Source organism: Choloepus didactylus, chromosome 19, assembly GCF_015220235.1.
Source record: "Choloepus didactylus isolate mChoDid1 chromosome 19, mChoDid1.pri, whole genome shotgun sequence".
NCBI lineage: Eukaryota > Metazoa > Chordata > Mammalia > Pilosa > Megalonychidae > Choloepus > Choloepus didactylus.
The window spans coordinates 15689041-15712948 of record NC_051325.1 but is presented as its reverse complement, the minus strand read 5'-3'; the positions used below and the strand labels follow the sequence as shown (position 1 = coordinate 15712948).

General features: G+C 43.1%; 1 protein-coding gene across 2 annotated transcripts in view; it reads left to right on the top strand.

Moving 5' to 3' along the window:
• Nucleotides 1-12128: 12128 nt before the first annotated feature.
• The window catches only part of DTD1 (D-aminoacyl-tRNA deacylase 1), a 214483-nt gene continuing 202703 nt past the window's right edge, over nucleotides 12129-23908 (top strand). For both annotated transcript variants that reach the window (XM_037811390.1, XM_037811389.1), the window contains exons 1-3: nucleotides 12129-12228; nucleotides 16183-16273; nucleotides 18518-18753. In XM_037811390.1, coding sequence (XP_037667318.1) covers nucleotides 12186-12228; nucleotides 16183-16273; nucleotides 18518-18753 — 370 coding nt within the window. In that variant the 5' untranslated portion in view covers nucleotides 12129-12185. The remainder of the gene's footprint in view (nucleotides 12229-16182; nucleotides 16274-18517; nucleotides 18754-23908) is intronic.

Here is a 23908-nt window from a genome sequence, read left to right as displayed (position 1 = left end):
CACCCCGGAATGGGCGGGGTCCACACCACCATGGAAATAATCTAATCAAAAGGTCTCACCCACAGTTGGGTGGGTCACATCTCCATAGAAACAACCCAATCAAAAGGTCCCAACCACAATAAGTCCGCATCCACAAGACTAGATGAAAAGAACACGACCTTTCCTGGGGAACAGAACAATTTCAAACCGGCACAGTATTCTACTTTGCTTTCCCATTTCTTTTTTCTTTTTTTTTTTTTTTCATATTTATATTAGTTTATTATAGTTTTGTAAGACTAGCCAAAATCAACAATCACCCACATCCTACTTCTCAAATCTCTACCCACTTGCCCAGACACAAACCTTTAAAACTCCATATTACTCATTCTTTAGTTCAGTGTTTCTCATATCCCATTTCTTTTGCACTGTGCTGCAGTGCTTCTTTTCTGCTATTTGTTTTGATCCCTGTCTCTCGAGTTGGAGGCGGTTTTCTAATGTCTCTTCTTATCGGAGAGGCATCCATTTATGAACTGTTTGCAGCTGTATGTGAGGGGGGTTTTACTAGGGAAGGGGCTCTTTACCGGAGGGTGGTTTGGCAGTGGGTTCTTAGTGGAACACCACAAAGCTGACTTTGAAAAGGGGCTTTGGAAGGAATATTGGGAACAACTGGAATGGAAGGGAGAGTAAGAGAAATGGTTGGAAATGGTGCAGCCAGGGAAGGTACCCCAAGGCTGCTGCTGGCCTGGCATGGACTGCTCCTTCCAGGACCCTGCCTTTGGTCCCTCTGAGGGCCAAGGATCTCTGCGACCCCACCCTGGAAGGGCTTCCCAGAGGAGCCTTCTTCTTCCCGTCACTCTCCTGTGAAGCTCAGTGTCATAGGTACTACTTAACTGCTGACCATATGCTTGGGTCCAGCTGCACGGGAGCCTGGGAAAGTGTGTTTCTGGCTTCTGCATGATGGATGTGTGGACTTTACAGTGGGAAATTCCGTCAGTAGAGAAAGGGTGTTCGCACAATGCCGGGCAGTCAAATACGGTGACAGATGTCCACTACAGGCAGCAAGCTGGGAGTGCCCAAGTGCCCGAATCACTAGGTCAGTTTCCCCAGGGAAGGGTCCTCCAGCCTCACAATTGGGGTGAGCATCTGGCTGTAGGAATTTTGGAAGCTGAGTGGTGACGGGGCTTGGGGTGCTTATTCAGAATAAAGAATAAAGAATAGTCCGGTGCTGCATCCCCATCCTCTGCTCTGCATGAATCCATGAGGTCTCCTGAGTAAGGGGCAGAGGGGGCTTCCCAGCTCTACACAGTGCGAGTGGGTCCCTGGGGTCCAACTGCTTTTTTCCTTTAATGCAATTTTATTGAGATATATTCACATAGCATAAATTCCATCCAAAGTATACAATCAGTGGCTCACAGTCTCATCACATAGTTGTGCATTCATCACCATAATCCATTTTAGAACATTTTCATTTCTCAAAACAAAACAAAACCAAAAACAAAGTAAGAAGAAAAAAAAAAAGAAAACCCAAAACATCCCATACCTCTATTCCCCCCTATTATTGACCCCTAGTATTGGTGTGGTGCATTTGTTACTGTTGATAAAAGGCTATTACTGTTAATTAAAGTCCGCAGGCTGCAATAGGTACATTTTTTTTCCCTATATACCAATCCCTTTGCTGATTGTGCTTTGGATCCTTCTGCTGTAATCAAACATGGCCATGGGTAAGACTATATGCAGAAGTCTGTGAGTGCTCCTAGCTGATTAGCAAACCTGGGGGTGGTCTTGGGGACCCCTGCCCCAGCACCGATGCAAAGATCCTAGGAATGGAAAGGTGGCTGTTAAAGTCCCACTCTACATATCAAGCCAAAAGGTGGAGGATTGTCAAACAGACTTTTAAAAAGTTAAAAACATTAATATAATACAAATATAGAATGAATGAACAATAAAGAATTGTTCAACTCATTGACGAGAAAACCAGCAGGTTGGTAAGGCTGGTTCAAAGGAGGATAGAGGACCAGGGGTTATATAGACATTGGAGAAAGAAAAGTTAGAGTAAGACTGCTGGTTGATGTCCAAGAGGGAGTAAACCACTAACCTTTGGGGATACCTTTTTAAAGTTTTTTTATTGGGGAAAAATAATTTTCATCTTCATCAGACAAAAATCTATACGTTAACACGTAACTTCACAAAATCCAGGCCTCGTGAAAAGTAGATAGTGGGTCAAATAAAGGTACATTCCCCCGGATAATTGAGTATTTGTTAAATGTAGTGCTCCAATAAGATACTGAAAGGACATGCTCACTTTCTTTTGCCTTATATTCCAAGTTTTGGATAATTTTTCTTAAGAGTGTCATGACACGGTTGCTGCAAAGGAGAGGCTAGGCCTCCCTGTATTTGTGCCTAAGAGTCTCCTCCTGAATGCCTCTTTGTTGCTCAGATGTGTCCCTCTCTCTCTGGCTAAGCCAACTTGAAAGGTGAAATCACTGCCCTCCCCCCTACGTGGGATCAGACACCCAGGGAAGTGAATCTCCCTGGCAACGTGGAATATGACTCCCGGGGAGGAATGTAGACCCGGCATCGTGGGATGGAGAACATCTTCTTGACCAAAAGGGGGATGTGAAAGGAAATGAAATAAGCTTCAGTGGCAGAGAGATTCCAAAACGAGCCGAGAGATCACTCTGGTGGGCACTCTTACGCACACTTTAGACAACCTTTTTTAGGTTCTAAAGAATTGGGGTAGCTGGTGGTGGATACCTGAAACTATTAAACTACAACCCAGAACCCATGAATCTCGAAGACAGTTGTATAAAAATGTAGCTTATGAGGGGTGACAGTGGGATTGGGAATGCCATAAGGACCAAACTCCACTTTGTCTAGTTTATGGATGGATGTGTAGAAAAGTAGGGGAAGCAAACAAACAGACAAAGGTACCCAGTGTTCTTTTTTACTTCAATTGCTCTTTTTCACTCTAATTATTATTCTTGTTATTTTTGTGTGTGTGCTAATGAAGGTGTCAGGGATTGATTTAGGTGATGAATGTACAACTATGTAATGGTACTGTAAACAATCGAAAGTACAATTTGTTTTGTATGACTGCGTGGTATGTGAATATATCTCAATAAAATGATGATTAAAAAAAAAAAAAAAAAAAAAAAAAGAGTGTCATGACAGAACTCAGTCCTTGGAGGAGCCAAGGCTTGGTTTCTCAATTACCAGCCCTGCCCTGTAATTCCCCAGACACCATAAATCCAAGGTGAGGAGGCGTATTAAGTGAGCTGGGGACCAAGCATACACGGCTTGGAGAGTCTATCTGGTGACACCATACAGGGGACCACCTTGGCACAGCATAACCATGCAGAGTACTTCTCTTGACTTCTGCTGGGGACCAAAGTCCCAACAGTGTAGTTGATGGTGACTTGGCTTCTATGAGAGTGTTTCCATATTTTTCCATCTCAGATTCAGTGTATGTCAAAGTGAAGGTGAGACTCTCCTGGACTCAGTCCATTTCAGAGAAGAAATTCACTGCCTAATTAATTATGTACTGATGGAGTTAGAGAAAAGTGTCTACATGATGGAAGTCAAAGAAGCAAGGGAGTTAAGGGTTTCCTAGCAATGGTAACTCACTAGATAGAAATGAGAAGCATGCTTTTTAGGACATGACAACGTGCTGAAAACACTCTGGGGAACTCTACTTCAATGGCCCGAATTTGACTTTTAATTTTCATTACATGTATGATGTATCATCATTTCTAAGACAACAGATGTGGCCCAATCATATTGTGTGGTTGTGAAACTATGCTTAAGATATTTGCTCCAAGAGCATTTTCTGAGTGCCTCCTATGTCATGTTTACTCCTCACTACAATCCTGCAGGGAAGATCTCCCCACTTTATAGATGAGGAGACTGAGGCCAAATGAAGTTAAACCATATTTCCTAAGGTCACATAAGAAGTGGCAGAGCTAGGACAGAAACCAAAGTTTTCTGGCACTAAAGCCTAAGCTTTTGATACCATACCAACTATCTCTGATAAAGCAAAGGGAGACAGCTGTTGACTATAAACTTTGAGAAGAAACACCAAAAACTTTTTAGTTTTTCTAGAAACTAAATGCCAGAAAGCTCCTGTTACCAGAACGTTTCATGCTTTCTTGAGAGCCAGGTAACAAGTGAAAAACTGCTGCCAGGGATCTATTAAAAACAAAAGGACAATGGATTTAGAGTAAGTGGCAGTTTGGCTACACATTCCACCCATAGGCTGTATTTATTTACTATCTAGTAGAAGGAGGGTTGCTGATTTGGGGCACAGCAGCATTCTGTAACATCAAAGAAAGGCTGAATACACAAAGGGAAATTTTAGTATTAAATGTATCTTATTTTATTCTAGTGTCAATAAATGTTATATCCAGATACTCTATTAAACAGGAGATGTCTCCCTTAGTACAACTGACTTGTAAGCAGAAAAGCTAACCAGTTCATTTTTCCTTCTCATTTTTCATTCACCTATTCATGTCCCACCTGTACAGTACCTACCATATAGTCATCACCCTGTGGGAAACCTAACAGTGATTCTTAAATTTACAATTCACAGGGGCTGGCGTAAATAGTTATATCTCTGTGTCATTTATATCAGGTCAATAATATTTTCTGTTAAAATGGTTGGAAATGGTTGGTTCATCAGCACATTTGTCTTCAGAAAACCACTCCTATTTAGAATGTGTGATAGAGGACTGTTATCCCTGTCTTCCACAGGGGTATTTACCAAAGTTTATGCCCCTTGAGAATTGCGGGCTGGCTTCTTTTTCAGGCAGGTGGGGCAAAGTTTTTAACCTGGTATGAATGAGAGTGGGGGTAGTCTCCTGGGCTTGCCCGACCCATCCTACGCCCCTTCTTGCTGGCAGGAGGCCGTCTTGGACCATTCTGGTGAAGACAACAGCCAAGGGAGGGGAGAACAACAAAGCAGAAGGAATTCAGTTCTCTGGCCCTGCGGAGTACAATACCAGCCCAGGGTTTATGAAAGAATCAACTCCCATGTAGGTTAAGCCATTGTTACTCCAGGTCTCTGTTACACTTTACTTAGCTCTAAGCAAATCCCATGTCCCCATTAATTAATTAATTAGTTAATTAACTTTTAATATATTTTTGAACAAACAGCATGCACTGTGGTATCCTTTATTTAAAAACTGTGAGTTAACTACAGTTGTAGTGTTCTCATTTACCATTCTGATGGCATAATAAACTGGGAAATATTAAGACAATTTCAAGAAGGTATTCAGAACTTATAAACACACATATACACTACACATGCACACACACACAACATACATGCATACAATTATAGCCTAAACACAATAAAAAGTGATGAAAAAAAGCTTTGAATGCTCTAAATCAAATTAAAAACCCTTTCTTATAATACACTCTGGCAATACTGTGTTTATTATGGAAAATATTGTAACTTTAAAAAGCAAAAAAAAAAAAGGAAAAATACTGGCAATTTGAAACTAGCAGCAAAAAGCAGATAAAAATACATTAGAAGATAACATAAGACTCAGTAATATCAAAGTTCTAGTACTGATACTGTGTAGGAGTACACTGAAGTAATTTAAAATTGGTTCTTAAGGAACTATATTTAAAAAGTCCCCTGAAAGATTAAATTGCTGTACTTTACAAACAGTGGAAAAGAAAGAGTATTTGGAATGTTACACACATGCATGCACGTATGCAAAGGAAATATATTAGGCATCAATTTATAGCCTTTGCTTATGACCTTCAAAAAGTTTCATAAAGAAAAAATTTAAGTGCCAATGTAGTGAAAGAAAGTAAAAAATTCCTAAAGATGCAAGTCTGAGTGCATTTATCACTCATGATAAATGAACATTCATTTATTTTTAAAAAATTGAGCCTATCTTTCCATGATGGAAGAAGCCTCCTGTGTCTCCTGAGCCCTGGTTTCTTTTAAAGAAGAGGTACAGTATCTACCTTGCTCACCCAACAAGGTTGCAATTCTCAAATGAGAACGTGCTCTGTGTACTCGAAAGCACTTAAGCACATGCTATTATTACCCGGAGTAAAAGATGTCATAGACATTCCAGAAAATCTTATCTACTAACCCTTCTTTCTTCTAAAGCTGGCTCCTTTGGTGGTCCTCCAAGTGCTTTGCTTTCTTCATTGTGGTACCCCAGACAAACTTGCTTCTCTCATCAAAACATCTCTGTGCTCAGAAAGAGGGTTAATCCTTCTTTAGGAGGGCAATTTAGCAGTATGCCTCAAAATGGAAAATGGGTATATCCTTTGAACTAGCAATCCCACTTTCAAGAATTTAAGGAGATCACTGAAAAGGTATTTGCAGAAGGCTGCTCACTACAACTCGTTCATCATAATGGCACAGAGCTTAGACAACCTTTTGGTAGATTCTGCTGATTGCCTTCCCAATGTCCATTGTCTCCATTTCCGCTTCCTAGTAGACCCCTGAATCCACCCAGCCCCATGTGCTTCTGGGTGATTGGCCCAGCCCCAGAGGGCTGGTCCCGATCTGTCCACGTCAGTTTTCTCAAAGGGGGCACTGCTGGCACTTCAGCCAGGACAGTTCATTTTGCGGGCTGCCCCATGTGTGGCAAGGGCTTTAGCATTTCAGCTCCCTGGACACTAAGCACCAGTAACAAACAGGCATTGTGACAGCTCCAGACACCTTCCCCAAGCCCATCTCCAGGGCCCCCCTGGAGGGCTGTACCACTCCAGGTGAGAACTTCTCGTCAAGGTCAACCATGGAAGGAGGCGGAATGATGTCCTATTTCCTTTGCCAGTGTTTGGGTTAGGCACGGCCATGTGGCCCCATTCTGGCTCCTGGGAAAGGAGTCCTAGCTCCAGAGGAAATGCCAGGAAGACATGGTCTCCTGTTCCCCTGGATGGGAACTAGGATGCCTAGAACAGCTACAGCTGTCTCGTAGTCTTGTGGGACGCCTGAGAAAAGCCACATGCTGGGGCTGACGGAGCCAAAAGAGGGCAAAAGCTGGGCCCCTGGTCTCAATTGTCTCCAGGGCTACCTTTCTTCTGTAATTTTTGTTAGGCGAAATAATACATTTCCTAAAAGTCTGAGCCATTTGAAGCTGGATTTCCAGTTACACACAGCCAAAAAAAACCATTCCAACTCATTCAGACCTAAATGCCCATTGATAGAAGGAGAGTTTGGTCAATTATGGTATATACACAGGCATCCTGTGCAGCCGTGAACAAGACTATCTACCCATCTATTAGCAGAAATATATCCATGGTAGATCATTGAACCAAAAAAATAGGGTTTGTGCAACCCTTATCCACTCAGCAAGATTACCTAAGCTGCAGGCACTGTGTTAGGTGCTGAGAATTCCATGTAAGCATGAGAGACTCAGAGAGAACACAGGGTAAAAGGCAAGTAAAATAACTGAAAGTTGCCAGCAGTTTATGAGGGAAAACCCATAGGCCAGTGAGGGACAATAACAGGGAGCAGGGCACCGACTTTTGTTTGTGTGGTCAGAGAATGGCTCTCTGAGGAAGTGGCATGTGGGGTGTGCCAGTTTGGATGCATTATGTCCCTCAAAATGCAATGTTCTTTAATGAAATCTTGTGGGAACAGACACATTAGTGTTGATTAGGTTGGAATCTTTGGATTAGGTTGTTTCCATGGAGATGTGACCCACCCAACTGTGGGTAATACAGTTGATTAGATTATTTCCATGGAGGTGTTACCCCACCCATTCAGCATGGGTCTTAATTAAATCACTGGAGCCCTATATAAGAGCTCACACAGAAGGAGCTCACTGCTGCAGCTGACGGAGACATTTTGGAGACGGTCATTGAAAGCAGACTTTTGCTAGTCTGGAGTTTGCCTGGGAGAAACTAAGAGAATATCCTCAGATGCCTGGAGAGAAATGTCCTGGGAGAACACCATTTTGAAACACAACCTGGCAGCAAGCAGACGCCAGCCACGTGCCTTCCCAGCTAACACGTTTTCCGGATGCCAACAGCCTTTTCTCAGTGAAGGTGTACTCACGTTTATGCCTTGGTTTCGACACTTTTATGGCTGTAGAACTGTAAATTTGTAAGAAAATAAAACCCCTTTATAAAAGCCAATCCTTTTCTGGTATTTGTGCATAGGGTGACAACCTAAAGGAAGAAGAGGGGCAAGATGTACAAAGAACAGGAGAGGAGCCTTCCAGGTAGAAGAACAGCAGGTGCTGGAGTCCTGAGGTAGGAACAAACAGGTTGGTTGAGGAATTTAAGGAAGTGCCTGCAATGCACAGAAAAAGAGTGATGGGGTGCATGGCAGAGTTGTGGAATAAACATGAGAAGATGTTTGGATTTGATTCCATTTGTGATGGGGACCAATTGGAGGATTTTAAGACTTAAGACTTTCTATTTTAAGAACATCACTTTTGTCTCTGTATGGAGAAGGGCTTGAGGAGGACAAACGTGGAAGTAGAGTGACCAGTGTGGAAGCTATGGTTGAAGTCCAGGTGAGAGAGGACAGTGTGACCATGACCGCATGATGCAGGGGGATGGACAGAAGGGGGCACTACAGGATGAGATTTGGAGAGCGAGAGGCTTTGTTGATGGACTAGATACTCAGGGAGAGTGATGGGAGCAGTTCAGGGTGGCGCTGGCTTGATAAGCAGGTGGGGGCCATTTATTTAAATGGGAAGACCCAGGTGGTGGGGTATGGAGGGTTTGTGAGTGTGGGGATCTTGAATTCTATTTTAAATCACAGATGTCTGCAATTCATGGAGGTGGAGGTGTAAAGGAGACATTTGGATACACAAGCTCAGAGGATATGTCTGTGGTGGAACTGAAAATCTGGGAGTCAGTAATAACAAAGACTGTTTTCCTTCTCTTAGTGGAGCGGTCAAACTCCTTCTCCATCCTGGCTACCTTGAAAACAAACGTGCAGCTGAGGAACTGTAGAGGAAAACAACCCAGACTGCAGGGGAAAAAAAAGAAAAGGAAAAAAGACAACTTCAGACCCTAACTATTCTATATCTCAAACTCACCCCAACCTCCCTCTTCCCTCTCCCTCTCCCCCCAGCTACCCAGGAGCCTGAGAGCCCCTAAATGGCCAGTTTCTCATCTTCCTCCCACCTGCAACCTCAGTAAATCCCTCATCCACCCCAGGGGTCAACCCCAAAACAGGCTGCTAAATGCTTTGTCTCCTGACACTGACCTTTTCAAATTCAATACATATATATCAAAACAAACAAACAAACAAACACTGGTGCTTTGTTATATATTTCAAGTTCTTAATTCTGAAATAATTTTGAACTTGCAGAAAAATAAGCACCTTTCACCTACATCCCCCACTTGTCAACATTTTACCTCTTTTGCTTTATCATTCGCTCTCTTTATTTTCTCTGTATATGTTATCTTTCCCCAAACCATTTGAGAGTAAACAGCAGATATGATGCTGTTTACCCCTAAATATTTCAGTGTGTATTATCTAAAAACAAGGATGTGCTCTTACATTTAAAACCAGGAAATTAACATTGATTCAATACTGTTAAGGAATCCAACAGTTCTCAGAGTATGTTGTGGGGACTCTTTTAGGAGATCTACAAACTGTTTCCATAATAATATAAAGGCAATGTTTGCCTTTTTCACTCTCATTCCTTTAGGAGTGCACAATGAAGTTTCCCAGAGGTTCCATGGTGTGTAATGACCTCATTGCTCTGATGTAAATATATAATGGATTTATTATTATTATATTTAAATATATTAATAAATAAACATTTAACAACTTTTCTAGTTTTAATTTCTAATACTGTTGATACCTTTAGATCCAACCCACCGTGATGGTTAATTTCATGTGTCAACTTGGCCAGGTTATGGTGTCCAGTTGTTTGGCCAAGCAAGTTGTGAGGGTATTTCCTAGATGGGGTTCACAGCTATAATCAGTTGATTGCATCTATGATTGATTGCATCTATAATCACCAAAGGAGGTTGCCCTCAGCAAAGTGGGGAGTCTCTGTATCCAATCAGTTGGAGTCTTAACAGCCAGAACTGAGAATTTCAGAGGTCAGAAATAAGAATTTGGACTACAGCATTGGTCCTTGCTGGCATTTCTATCCAGCCAGCCAGCTTTCCCTGGGGAAGTCAGACTAAGGACTTCAGCATCCCCCTTAACTAAGGTTCTTGCTCAGGAACCTGCCCTGCAGAGTTCAGATTCACCAGTTCTCATGGTTGTTTGAGCCAATTCCTCATAATAAATCTCTCTTTCTCTCTCTCTCTCCTGTGCATGCTTTTTCTCTATATATATATCTGTTCCAGCTTGCTAATGCTGCTGGAATGCAAAATACCAGAAATGGATTGGCTTTTATAAAAGGGGGTTTATTTGGTTACAAAGTTGCAGTCTTAAGGCTATAAAGTGTCCAAGGTAACACATCAACAATCGGGCACCTTCACTGGAGGATGGCCAATGGTATCTGGAAAACCTCTGTTAGCTGGGAAGGCACGTGGCTGGTGACTGTTCCAGAGTTCTGGTTTCAAATGGCTTTCTCTCTAGGCTGCAGCTCCTCAAAAATGTCACTTGTAGTTGCTCTTGGGCCGTTTGTCCTCACTTAGCTTCTCCGGAGCAAAGGTCTGCTTTTAAAGGCCATCTCCAAAATGTTGCTCTGTAAGCTGCAGCTACTGTCTCAGCTCCTGTGCATTCTTCAAAGTGTCCCTTTTGGCTGTAGCAAGCTTGCTCCTTCTGTCTGAGCTTTTACAGGGCTCCAGTGAACTAATCAAGGCCCACACTGAATGGGTGGGGCCACACCTCCATGGAAATTATCTAATCAGAGTTATCACCTACAGTTGGGTGGATCACATCTCCATGGAAACACTCAATCAAAGAATTACAATCTAATCAACACTAATATGTCTGTCTACACAAGGTTGCATCAAAGATAATGGCATTTTGGGGTACAGAATACATTCAAACTGGCACAATATCTATACTTCCTTTTGGTGTTGTTTCTCTGAAGAACCCTGACTACAAAAGCCATTTGGGGCACTCAATACTTTTTAAGAATGTAAAGGGTTTAAAATGTTTCAGAAATGCTGATTTAATGGAAAGGACATATTCAAAATTTTACTAGTTGTCTCAATAGTGAATTTTACACACACACACACGTAATTTTTCCCCCCTTTTCTGGCAAGGATAAATTCCAGGATATTTTTTTTCTGGCCAGGTTGGTGCACTGCCTTTAGTTTTCCTGTCTCTTTAAAAGTCCCCTTCAATCTGGAACAGTTCCTTAGACTTTCTTTGCCTTGACATTTTTGAAGAAGCCTGGCTAGAACGTTCCTCAGTTTAGGGCTGTGTGATGTTTCTTCATGATTGGATTCAGGTTATACCTTTTTGGAAGAAATAACAACAACAAAAATTGACTATCTGTCCTTCTCAATGCCACATCAGGAGGTACATGATGTCCTCTGCCTCATTACTGGTTATTTAGGAGTCAGCATCTAGCAGTCCAGCACACTAGTTTGTAGTCTTTTCTGACCAAACAGCTGTTACTTGTTATCCATTTGAACACCAAGGACATTAGAGGACCTCAAGGCGGAAGATCCACTGAGACGGAACTCTTTTTATCAGTGATAATAATTTGTTAGGGGAATAGTCTTACAGCCCTCTGCAGCTTTCTCTAAGCGCTTCATTTCTTTTAAAACACCTAACAACCCTGCAAGGGGGTCTAAGCACTAGTGTTTGTATAAGAGGAGGAATCTGAATTCTAGAATCGTATACCTATATACTATCATGACAACGCTAAGTCAGATTATGAGCCATTTTAGGCAGCAGGTTCTTTTCTGTTCGGTTTTTAAGTAGCCATTGGGGCGAGGGAAGAATGTGGGAGCATGTGGACGCAGAGGAGTGGAAAAGAGGAACACTATAAGGAAAAGGATTCAGGACAGGGCGGAATCCAGGCTCTCCGAAAACTCCCCTGCAGAGACCGCGCTCCTGGCGGGAGCCGAGTCTGGGTCAGGGACTGGAGACGGGAGAGGGATGCTGGATTCCGGGTTCCCCGGGGCGCACTGGGGGGCGGGGCCTACCCGTGGGTGGGCGGGTCACAGTTAGGCCGTGGGTGGGCGTGACCGACCCGGGTCAGGAGGGGTCACCGGGCGCGCTTCCGGGTGTCGCCGCTAGAGGGCTCCGGCCGCGGAGCCGCCCGCCGCGTCGCGAGGCCGCAGGGAGCCGCCCAGCAGCCGTCATGAAGGCCGTGGTGCAGCGCGTCACCCGGGCCAGCGTCACAGGTCAGTCGGGCGGGGCCGGGGCCAGGGAGGAGTGCGCCCCCGACCCCTGGGCCGGCTGCCCCCGCTCGGGGGTTCCCTGGCCGTCCCCAGGGCCGCTCCCGCCGCTCCTGCGCGGCCCCGCGCTTGGTCCTCGCCGCCCGCGTCCCGGGGCCGGAGAGCTCCCTCCACGTGCCTGTCCGGCCCCGGCGCGCCCCCGACTCCAGGATTTCCCCGTGGAGTGCTCCAGAGGCACGTTTTATTTTCCCCGGGTGCATTGGGGGAGCCGCCCCGCGGCCCATCCTTCCATGGAATATTGCCCAAAGAGCATGTAGGGAGCGTTTCCAGAGCAGGTACTCCCCCTCGTCACCGTTCTCCTTTCAGTGTTTCATTGTTAGCTCATTTTTAAATATCCCAGTTTTTATGGAGCTCGACTCCCGATAAACTGCGCAGACCTGAAGGTGCGTTGAGTTGCATGAATTCTGGCAGTCGTGACCCCCACAAGATTGGTGTCCGGGCTAGACCTTGGACGTTACCCCAGGACGCCCCGCTTCTTCACTCGCGGAGTCCTTGTAGGAAAGGGGGTCAGAATCCAAGATGAAATACTTCTTTTTTTTCCACTATTTTCTTGTGGACCAAGCCACCCAACCAATAGTCGTAACTTGATCACTCTAGTCCAGCTTGAATACCCGGGGTTTCCAATGATTAATGTTGATAATGTTTTTCTAAAACTCAAATTACGTTATTAAAGATAAACAAACAAACAAACAAATAAAAAAACTCCAGCAATTTAAATGACAAGGTTTAGATTCTCTTCTAGTCTTTTCTGTTCTTATTGGTAGAATTATAATATTGTTCCAGAAAATTCCTTCCTTCAAGCCACTCTACACGAAATACGTGTTACTCTGTTCACAAAAGTATGAATTTAAAAACAAAGCAAAACAACAAAACCCACCAAAACCATATGTTTAGATCTGACGTGCTACTTTTCAACCCTGCCTAATGATTCTAAGCTGCTCCAATAGCTGTGGTTTTGGATTTGGTCCTGGAGTTATAGGGAATATAGCACTGTGATTTATGGTATTTTGAAACAAGGACTTTATGGCATGTCGGTAAATATTTAAGTTCACTGAAACTGGGAAAATTCATAGATGAAAAGATTTTTTGGTTTTTGAGAAGAATCTTGCAGTCGTTGTATGTAAATAAACTTGTCAGAGATTAGCTTTTGATCTTTCCTCCATGATTTCTTGAACTTCCATCCTTCTAATCTGGAGTATTGAAAACTTTCATATTCTGTGAGATTTGTGGATGCAATTTGAATTATTTCAGTTTACTATTTAAATTGTATGCTTTTAGTTAAAAAAGCCTGAATATTCAAAAAGATAAAAGTGTTAATTGTTGGAAGGTGTTAATGACTTGGGAATTCTAGATTGGGGAGCCATGGAGTTCTCGGTGTTGGAGGGATGACTTTGGAGCCATCCAGGACTTCTAGTTGAACTGTAATGTTTCAAAAGGGATATTCCAATTCTTATAAAATGTGGCTGACTTCACTGAAGTGGGGCCGAGTTTGAATGGCATTTTATTTCAGGGAGTTCTACGATGTCCCTCCAACTTTATGGTTAGGAGAGAGGAGACTGTTAGGAGTCACACATCTGATCTTGCGGTAGATTTACTTTGTGATGTTGGTCAGACCCATTATGAAGCCTTTGCACAGTTACCTGTAATCTAATTTTAAAAACTTTGTTATGGAAAATTTCGAACATATTCAAATACAGATGGAAGAGTACAGTAAAACCCTCATATCCCATTCATTGTGCTTCAGCATCTAAAATCCACTTAAATAGAGCATTGGAAGAGGGTCTAAAATGGCTGTTTGAAAGAGTTAATTTAGGAGGTTGTAAATTCTTGAAGAAGGAATGGTGCCACTTACATAGAGAGAAATAGAGCAAATATCTCAGTTTTTTTCTAGCTCTGTGATCTTTTGTCTACAGTGGTGATTCTCAGGCTTTTCCCCTTGGAGATCCATTTTCCTATACAAATAGACCCTTTGAACCTCCTAGTTTTTCTCTTTGCCCCCAGAGAAGGGACAAAACAGTTCCAAAATTAGAGAACAGACTTCATGTGCCACTTATGGAGTCTTAAGCTTAATTAATTTCTTATTAAGATAGTAATGATAAAAATACCAAAACTCTCTGAATAGTGATTCTTCTTTTGAGATCTACCCTAAGAAAATAATGCTGACTATAGTCTTGTTACACTGTCTTTAGTGTACAAAGATGTTCATTGCAGTGTTATTTATTGAAGTAAGGTTTTGGAAACAAGCCCTCTATCCGGCTAAATGGGATAGTAAGTCACTGGATGGAATGCAGATGTCCCACTCGATGGTATGCAACTCATGAGAAGTATTTAGGAAAAGCTTATGAAATGGAAAAATTCTGATGCCAAATTAAGAGAAAAGAGGAGATACAGAAATTAATATATAATATTATTACAGTGGTTGAAAACAAACATGAAGTGAAAATCTGTGACTAGAGAAAATAAAAGGAAATCATCTTTGGGCATTCTTTTCTCTCCTTTTTCTTATATTTTCCAAATTTTTGATAAAATGCATTACTTTAATGGTGGATGTAGCTTAATAACCTTTATATTTTAAGTTTTTAAAACATACTTTGGAGGAAACATTTAGAAAGTATATTGTCATTGTAAAAATAATGTTCTTCTATTTAAAAAACAAATAAAGCCAAAGGCTTTTTCTGAAGCAATGCAGACAAACCCTGATGTCAGGATAGATCATTTCTATTTCATAGCTTTTGAGTTAGTGGTTCAGACAGTAAGTCATTTATAGTTCATATTAAGAAAAGCAATACAAAAGATACTTAAACATTTGTTTTTAATCCATAAAAGTAAGAGAAATGAGCTTTATTGATATTTAAGGAATAGATTGATGCTGGTTCTCCCCTGGGGTCTGTCAGATGATCTCTTTTCAGACCCCCAAAGGAAGAGGGGATTTTCTCCGTCTCTTTTAGCTTTCAGTGGAGTGCAACACGGCACAGTCTGCGTTGACTTATTTGGCACACTTGTGGTTATTATTATCCCGCGTAAGTAAATAACGAGAAAATGCAGAGCTGACCTTCTATTCCTCATTGGAACTTCAGTCAGCCCATGATGAGATAATAAAACAACAATAATCTAAAGAGATCTGGCAAAAAGTTGGCCCAAAAAAAATTAATTAAAAATTATCAAGTTCACCAGATTTAGAGTTACCATCCTGATGATGAATATTGGCCTACGTGTCCTGTACCAACATTTGAGATATTGTCTGCTGGTAGGAAGGCATCCGTTTGGTTATAAATACATACGCAAATGGTAGTGATACTCAGAGAATTTTTTATGGTTGAGGTGTGTGATTCCAAATGATCTGGAGATTATTGGCTTAGGAGTAACTTCAGTACTAAACTGGGGAATAATAGCAGTTTGCCGAGTTGAAGCTTAATGCATAAACCTTGGTTTCTGTGTTCTTTTTTCTTTATGGCATGAATGTTTTCCATTTTGTGCTGTCTGTGTTGCTGATTTCCAAGAAAAGTAGGACTCTCTTTTCTGAGAAATAATATAGCTATTTATGAGTCAGATTCTCTAGGAGAGGAAAACATCATTCTGTATTTGCAGGCAGGCAAACTCAACCATGGAAAGTTGTAAGTGTCTCACCCAAGGTAACACAATGAAAATGAAACCCCAAATCCTGCTTAATGCTTGTTCACTTCACAGCTCGCCTTCCTTCCAGATGTTAAATCAGAATGAACATGAATTATGATCTTCTCACTACCTATAGGTGACTCCTTCCATTTTTGATTACCTACTGCCTTTTGCCAAAGAGTTAAAAGAAGTGTGTGGGACATTTAAAACATTCCCTAGTGTTCCTTAAAAATGCTTCATGGCACCTGTTTGGTTCTGAATCTTTCCTCTTTGTTTCCTTTATAGTTGGTGGAGAGCAGATAAGTGCCATTGGACGGGGCATCTGTGTGCTGCTGGGTATTTCTCTGGAAGATACGCAGAAAGAATTGGAGCACATGTAAGTTGCAGATTTCTGAGTCATCATAGTTTGAGTGTTACATGTGGTGCCAGTGCTGGGAACTTCCTTAGTACTTTGTGCCCGTAAGTGGGCCCCTGCCACTTTGATCAGTTATCCAGTCGATGGGTTTTAGATGAGGAGACCGAGGAAGAGTAATCCGTCAGAAGTCACCCACTAAATCGGCAGTGGAATGGGAGCATGACTTGATCCCCTTCCTATTTGCTGCTACGTCCATGAACTCTGCCTCTTTTTCTCTTGACACAAAAACCAAGTCTCTTTTCTTCTTATGTATGATTTCTGTTTTTCAATTTGGGCGGTATGATCTAGGCACTATTTATGCATTTTTGAGATGCCCCATTGTTCACCTTACACATAGGGATCTGGAGCTCAGAGAGACGAAATTGCTTGTCTGAGGTCATGCACCCACACTTACTAGAGAGCCTAAACCTGAGTGGAATCTGGGTTATCTGACCCCAGCTAGGTTAGAGTTTGCCATCGCTGCTGCCTGGCTGGCTGTCTTAGTACTGTTGGGCTCCCCATCTCCTGCGATTCTCCTCCCCCCGCAACATCCCCTGGCACATTCACTTCGGAGGCTTAGGCCCGTTGATTCTGCCCCTTGGGGCCCAGAGCCCTGGTGGAACCCTGCCCAATCTTGCCTTTTCCTATCAGCATTTACTGTTTTGTTATTGCTCCTCTTGCATTAAGTTGAAAATCACACTCAAAACCCAATTCCTGCTAAGGTGTTGATGGCTGTGGTGGATTGACTTGTGTACCCCAGTTTGGACGTGTTCTTGGTCTTGGTCTGCATTCTCAAGGGTGTGGAACCAGTGTAAACAGCTTCTCTTCAGGATGTTACTTCAGTTAAGATGTGGCCCACCTGAATCAGGCTAGGCTTCAGTCCAGATTACTGGAGTCCTTTATAAGCAGGGTGAAGGTCAGCCAGAGAGAAGCCATAGGGAGCAGCCAGAAGCTGGAAGACAGTGGAACCTGGAAGAGAAAGGAGAAGATGCCGCCATATGTATTGCCTTCTGATGGAAAAGCCATGGAAACCTGAAGATTGTTGGCCAGCCAGAAGATACTGAAATTGGGAGGAAGATACTGAAATTGGGAGGAAGCCTCTTAAACCATGAGCCAATAAATTCCTGTTGTTAAGCTAATGCATTATACGGTATTTGTTTTAGCATATAGGAAATGAAAATAGTTACTGATAACCACAGTTCAGTACCACATCAGGGATGTTTGCGTTTTAATAGCTGTCTCCTGGATAATCAAAGAGGCACTGGTGGTGGTGATGCGGGGCAGTGGTTAAAATCTGGGGTTCTGGGTCAAAATCTTTTGATGGCCGTGATGTACTAGAGAGCTAACACTTACCTTGGTGGCTAAGAGATGTGATGGACATAAGACAAACCTTAGCTTCAGAGAGGGGGAATGAGGGGCTACCTACCACCATCCAGGTAGCCATTACAAGGATTCATTGGATTTGTATTTGTAGAGCCCTTGGAACTTTATGTGGCCCACAAGAAGCCCACTGGTTGTGTTAACTGTCTTGGTCTTCAACATCATCCAAAAGGATGGCTCTCAAATGGTGGAACTTCATTTGCACACAGGTGGTGCTTTGCCATATTGCTCAAATCTGGCTCTAAGAACATCAGCGGCCCACTTTGTTGCCAAGGTGGCTATCCTTTGTCATCCAGTTGAGTAGGGCAAATGCCTCTGGGATTAGGGAGTAGTGATATAATTGTCAAGTTGCCTCTCCCTAGACCTTTCTGCATATTTGCAATAACAGTGCATTTCCTGTCAAGGTTCTGGCCAAGTTGTTCATTTTGAGTAGCTCCAAGAATGTGTGTAAAAATGGGTACCAGTTATCTCAGGGTAGAGATTGAATTTTTATAGAAAAAATTAGAATTCGACCCATATTTTGACATATCCTCCAACTTGGAGGAGCAGTTCATGGGTGGTTGTCATTGTAGCCCTGGTTCCCACCGGTAGCTGCCATGAGTTGGAGGGACTGATAAAAAAGAAGAAAATCCTAGAAGAACCTTATGAGGAAGGAGTATGATTACCCCCGTATTATAAATGGAGAAACTGAGGCACAGATAAGGAACTTATTCAAGATCCTGCCTCTCTAAGTGATAGAATCAGCATTATGTCCATTATTAGAAGGTTGGTACCATTTTGGAGGATAGGGATGTATTGGGGGGTTTGTGTTCTTCCAGTACTCACTGCTTTTTTTTCAAACCTTAGGGTTCGAAAGATTTTAAACCTACGTGTGTTCGAGGACGAGAATGGGAAGCACTGGTCAAAGAGTGTGATGGACAAACAGTACGAGGTGCTGTGCATCAGCCAGTTCACCCTTCAGTGCGTCCTCAAGGGAAACAAGCCAGACTTCCACCTGGCCATGCCCACGGACCAGGCTGAGGGCTTCTACAACGGCTTCCTGGAGCAGCTGCGCAAAATGTACAGGCCAGAGCTTGTCAAAGGTAGGCAGAGAGCCAGCTTGTGCCCAGGACGGAGTCTCCAGGACACTTCTGGGCAGGGAGAAAGAGAATCTGCAATTGCAACATCTCTTTTTCCGGAAACTCCATTGTTACGCTATCCCTTACTGAAAATAGCATAATAGCAGCAGCTGCTGATTCTGTCATACTTCACATGTGTCCTCTGAATGCTTTACCATCTACCTTGCTTTATTCTGTTTGCATTTTGAAAATGCTCAGGAACCCACAAGTGTGTCAGATATGGTGGTGTTTCTTTGGTTACTTAGGTCTGCCCTGAGCTAGCAGAAATACCAGGGAAGCCACAAATGGGAGCCACATATGTCTTTTGAATTCCAGTAGCCATGTTAGAAAAAGTGAAAAGAAGTTAATTTTAATAATATATTTTATTTAACCCAATATGTCCAAAATATTATTTTACCATGCAATCCATGTAAAAATTATTAATGAGCTATTTTACATTGTTTTTTGGGGGAGATACTAAGTCTTGGAATCTGGTGTGTAACATTCACTTAACTGCACATCTCAGTTTGGAACAGCTGCCTTTTAAGTTCTCAATAGCCATCTGTGGCTAGTGCTATCAAACTGAACTGTGCAGGTAAGGTCTTTGCTTACCTGCTTATTGTCAGAAATGTCAGCCTAGTTTCACTAACCAAGACTTAGTCTAGAAACTGTCTTGGAAGAGTGTTCCTAGTTTGTAGGAGAATTACAAATCTGAAAGACTTTCAAAGACTTTTCTAGTTTACTTTTATGTATCTGGGTTACGTTGAATTTACTACCAGCTCCAAAAGAGAGAGTTCTGCCCTTTGTTTTTTCAAAATTAATAGGAAAAATACATTCAGCCTCCTTTAGTAACATACTTCAGTGTGAGGCCTTTCTAAGTAGAATGTTCTTTTCAGCATCTAACTGTAGTATATCTTTTTGTAGTGGAGACATTGAATAGTTCTTAACCGTTAACTGTATACTATTTCCTATACTTTAACTTTCTCTCTCTGGGTTAAATAAACTCAGATCCCTTTTTTATTGGCCTATTTTTAATCTTAATTAATGTTTTTGAAGCTCTGCAGCAGAGCCCCACACTGAAGGTTGTTGGCCAATCAGATTCACTCATGATTGGACAATGTTCCTACCTGCCCTTGGCATGTCCTTTATCTTACTTTCCTCTTACTGGTGTTCAGTATCTGTTTGCCATAGCATTGCACAGCGTTGGAGTCTACGTGGCCAGGACTCCTGCCTTAAATCCAATACCACTCTTTATTGGGTTCTGATAGAGCCAAGTATTCTGGGAATATCCAAATTCAGGACTCCATTCCCAAGTCAGGTCATGGACATCTCCAGTGTTTTTTTCCCCACCCGTGTCCACTGTGATTCTCCAACAGCTTTAGTGCAAATGTGTTTCTTACAGAATTAGTAATTAAGTCAAGTCCTCTGAGAAATCATTTTTCTTTGTCTTTTCTGCTTAATGTTTGCAGAATCATCCTGTTTCTGAGTATTTTAGAGTACACTAAAGTCCCTTGAAAAGATGAACTCAGGAATTTATCATAAAAGCAAGCAAAGGCACTGAAAGTGGGAGAACATGGATTATTGCAAAGGAGTGAGCGAGTGAAAGCAAAACAGCTTTCATCTAAGTTCTTAAGAGTGTTTTGTGTATCATTAAGCACTTTGTGTTCCTAAAAACACCTTTTACTTTTCAAAATGATGTGTATTTTATCTGGGCCCTTATATCAAATGCCTGAAGCATTGTACTATAGCATTGTACTATAAACGATATAATTTTTTCATGGGTCAGAATTTAAACTTATGGGAAATGATACATCTGATCATTTGGGTGAAAAGTTGACTGGAATTATGCAGAGAGTTTGTCCAAAATTTATTTCCAAAGCCTTTAGATTTTCAGAAGCATTCAGAGATATGAGTGGTGCGTCACTTGCTTTTTCAGCCCTGGATCTTTTACAGCTTTCACTGGAGCAAAACGCATACAGTGTGTCCTACACGTTTGCTCTCTTTTGGTTAATTTTGAGAGTATGGTTTCCTGCTGCAATGTGGAAAGATCTGTGTGAGCTGAAGGGGTATTGCAATACACACAAACTGCTGATACATTCACTTTCTTTTAGGACTTTCAGGGCCTCTTCAGCAACTTTAAAACTTAAAGTAGTTTAATTAGATTTAACATTTCTTTTCAGTGCCTTCTTTCATGACTGCAACTTGCTTGTAATTTATGTTTAATTTATTTCTCTTATTTTTCTGTTAGAGATTCAGTGGAGAAAAGATGGCAAAGCCCATTATTCGTTCTCTTGAGTCCGTCACCCGCCCGTGCATGTGCTTGGTCATTTCCTCAGCCAGTCTTATCTCTCCCCTAACAGACCTGGTGTTGGTTCATGCGTGGGACTGATTTTGTTTTCCTCTTCTTTAACAGCCTGCTTGGTGTTTCCCTGGGTTCCGTATGAAATGGGAACCCTGGAGGGCAAGCTAGTTGTGGTTTGTTCTCCATACATTTTTATTATTATTAATACATTAGTATTATCACTACATTTATTATTGTTATCACTGTTGTGAGTATATAGCATGACAAAATACAACTGGTGAGGGTTTTATTAAGTGGCACTCCCTGCATTTCCATCTCATTGTGTTCTCGCAGCAGCCCCATCAGGTGAGCATTGGGATCACCCCATTATGCAGATGAGGAAACTGAGTCACAGCTGGGTTGCCTGTGGGGGGTCCTCCAACACATAGGTGGCCTGGCCTGGAATCGAACCAGCAGCCACCCACAGAGCCCTAGAGCTTCACCGCCGAGCTCCACTGACATCTTCTCTGTCCTGTGAAATTAAATTCACCTCCTCTTGAATTGTTTCCCTTTTCTTTTATCCTTTGGTATTTGTTAAGTCTATTTGGACTTTCCTCCTTTCTTGCCTGTGCTTAAGGAAATCAGTGGAGGGTATTTGGACCTCAAGTGGGCCAATCAGAGGGAGCAGCATGCCCTGAGGCCTGGCTGTCCTTTATCTCTGGAGCCGTGTTGTTAATCCATAAGTTCAGGGCCTTTTTCTTCTGGGGGAGATTTTATTGGTTGTCCTTGTCATGTCTTTGTGCCTTCTCCATCCGTGAGGCCTCACATAGGCCCTGGGTTTACAGAGTTAAGGAGGAGAGAGGCTGGCCCTGCCCTGCAGGAGCTCACATCTGTGGGAAAGAGAGAACCTGAGCAGCTCAGGAGTTTCTGCTACAGCATGACACGCATATTCCTGAGAAACCAGGTCTGTACGAACACTCCCAGGGCCCTTGGGGTGGAAATGGGGCAAATAGCAGACCCCTGAAGCCTCTTGCTGGCAGGTAGGGAGCCCCGGTGCAGCTCTTGATTTCATATTCGTAAAATACGGGCAGGGAGGTACCTGCTGCCAGTGCCGAGGCTTCCTCCTTTCTGCTGAAGGCTGTGATTTTGCTCCTGCAGTTCTGGCTCTCCTTGCCTGGGACAAACGCCCTCTGGCCCAATGCAGCCTCTGGCACCCTGACATTCCCTACTTACCTGTTCCGCCTGAGCTAAGTCTCATAATAGAAGCAGGTGTTGTATCAGGGCCTTCTGCACTGCCCACTATGACCTGTGCTTTGAGGGAGAAGAGCAGGGTGCTGGGCCTGAATACAGGGTTAGGTCCTAGGGCAGTGGCAGCTGGTGTGGCTGAGCTTGTTTCTGTCCATTCCGTGTTTGGGTCATTTGTTGGATCTTCTCTCCCTCACCAGACCAATAGCCATGTCTCTGATATACATAGACTCCTGAACTCCAAACCTGGAAGGCTGCTGATCGTTAATGCATGTGCTTGGGCATGGCCTGCAAACTTTTATTCACACCCCTGGGTAAATATACACTGGGGCTTCTCCAAAGCATGCTACTGAAATTGGAGATACATCTTCTTGTTTCTTCTTACCCAGCTCTGTCAAACTCTTCCTCTTCTGTAATATCCGTTGCACCAGATGGGCAAGCTTCAACACAAAGGTCAGGTCTGACCAGGACCCTGCTGGTTTTAGCCCAGAAGCTCCTGCATCCTGGGAAACTCAGTCCTGGGAGCACTGGGATGGTTGGTCACCTGAGCAAGGAGCCCTGTGGCAGGGCAGTTCTCAGTGTCACCGTTGCCAGGTGATCTTGTCAGCGCCATGTATGTGGAAGCCAGGGCTGACATAGAGAGGAACGTCAGGGCAGGAGGAGTGGCTGCCCACTCCGGCAGGAGGGACAGCAGAGCTCGGTGTTCCTAGGAAAGATGCACAGTGCTGCCCAGCCCTAAGCACGTGTATGACTGGCTTGAGGTGGGGCAGGTGGTTCGGGGACAGGCTTGAACAGGGGTTGAAGACAGACCAAAACACTGAAAAACCTGCTGGCAATCTGACCCATTGGTCATTTAGTGAAATGGCCTGAGGCTGCATTGGGTAGCAGCAAGGAACTGGTGGCACGGCCAATAGGGAGAGATGTTCAAGCTGAGGTCAGAAGGGTGAGAGAAGGTACGGACTGTAGGATCAGGAAGCATTTTTGCAGTGAGTCCCATTCAGAGGCTCTTCCTGGGTCCCAGCAAACTCCTCAGGGCAGCACACTTTTCTTCCTCCCTCCTTTCTCTCACTCCATTCCTCCTTTCTTCCCTTCCCTCCCTCCTTTCCTTCATTCTTTAAATATTTACTTCTTTTAATTTGTGTACATTAAAATTCACTCTTTTTTGTGCAATTTTTGTTTTGTTTTGACAGATGCTTACAGTTGTGTAACCACTACCACAATTAAGACACAGAACAGTCCCAGTACCCTCCCAAATTCCCCTGTGCTGCCCCTTTATGTCATCTCTTTTCCCCGTCCCCAGCCCCTGGCAGCCACTGATCTGTTTTTGTTCCTATTATTTTCTACATGTTTTTTGATGAAGGGTAGAGCTAGGATTTTCCAGGTGGCCAGTCACCTCCCTGGAGGATAAACTGCAGAGACAGTTTCCCTGGAGCCCCCATCCACCCACATTTGTATGTAGGTGAAATTGGTTAAAATTGAGCATTCAGGTCAATGGGGAAAGTTACTGGAGGTGACATGCTGCTCCAAGGGAGTGTGTCTCAGACTGTCTCGAGGAGGCTTGGGTGGGCAGTGCTCAGGGATCAGTGCTGGGGGAGGAGGGGTCCCAGGGCACTT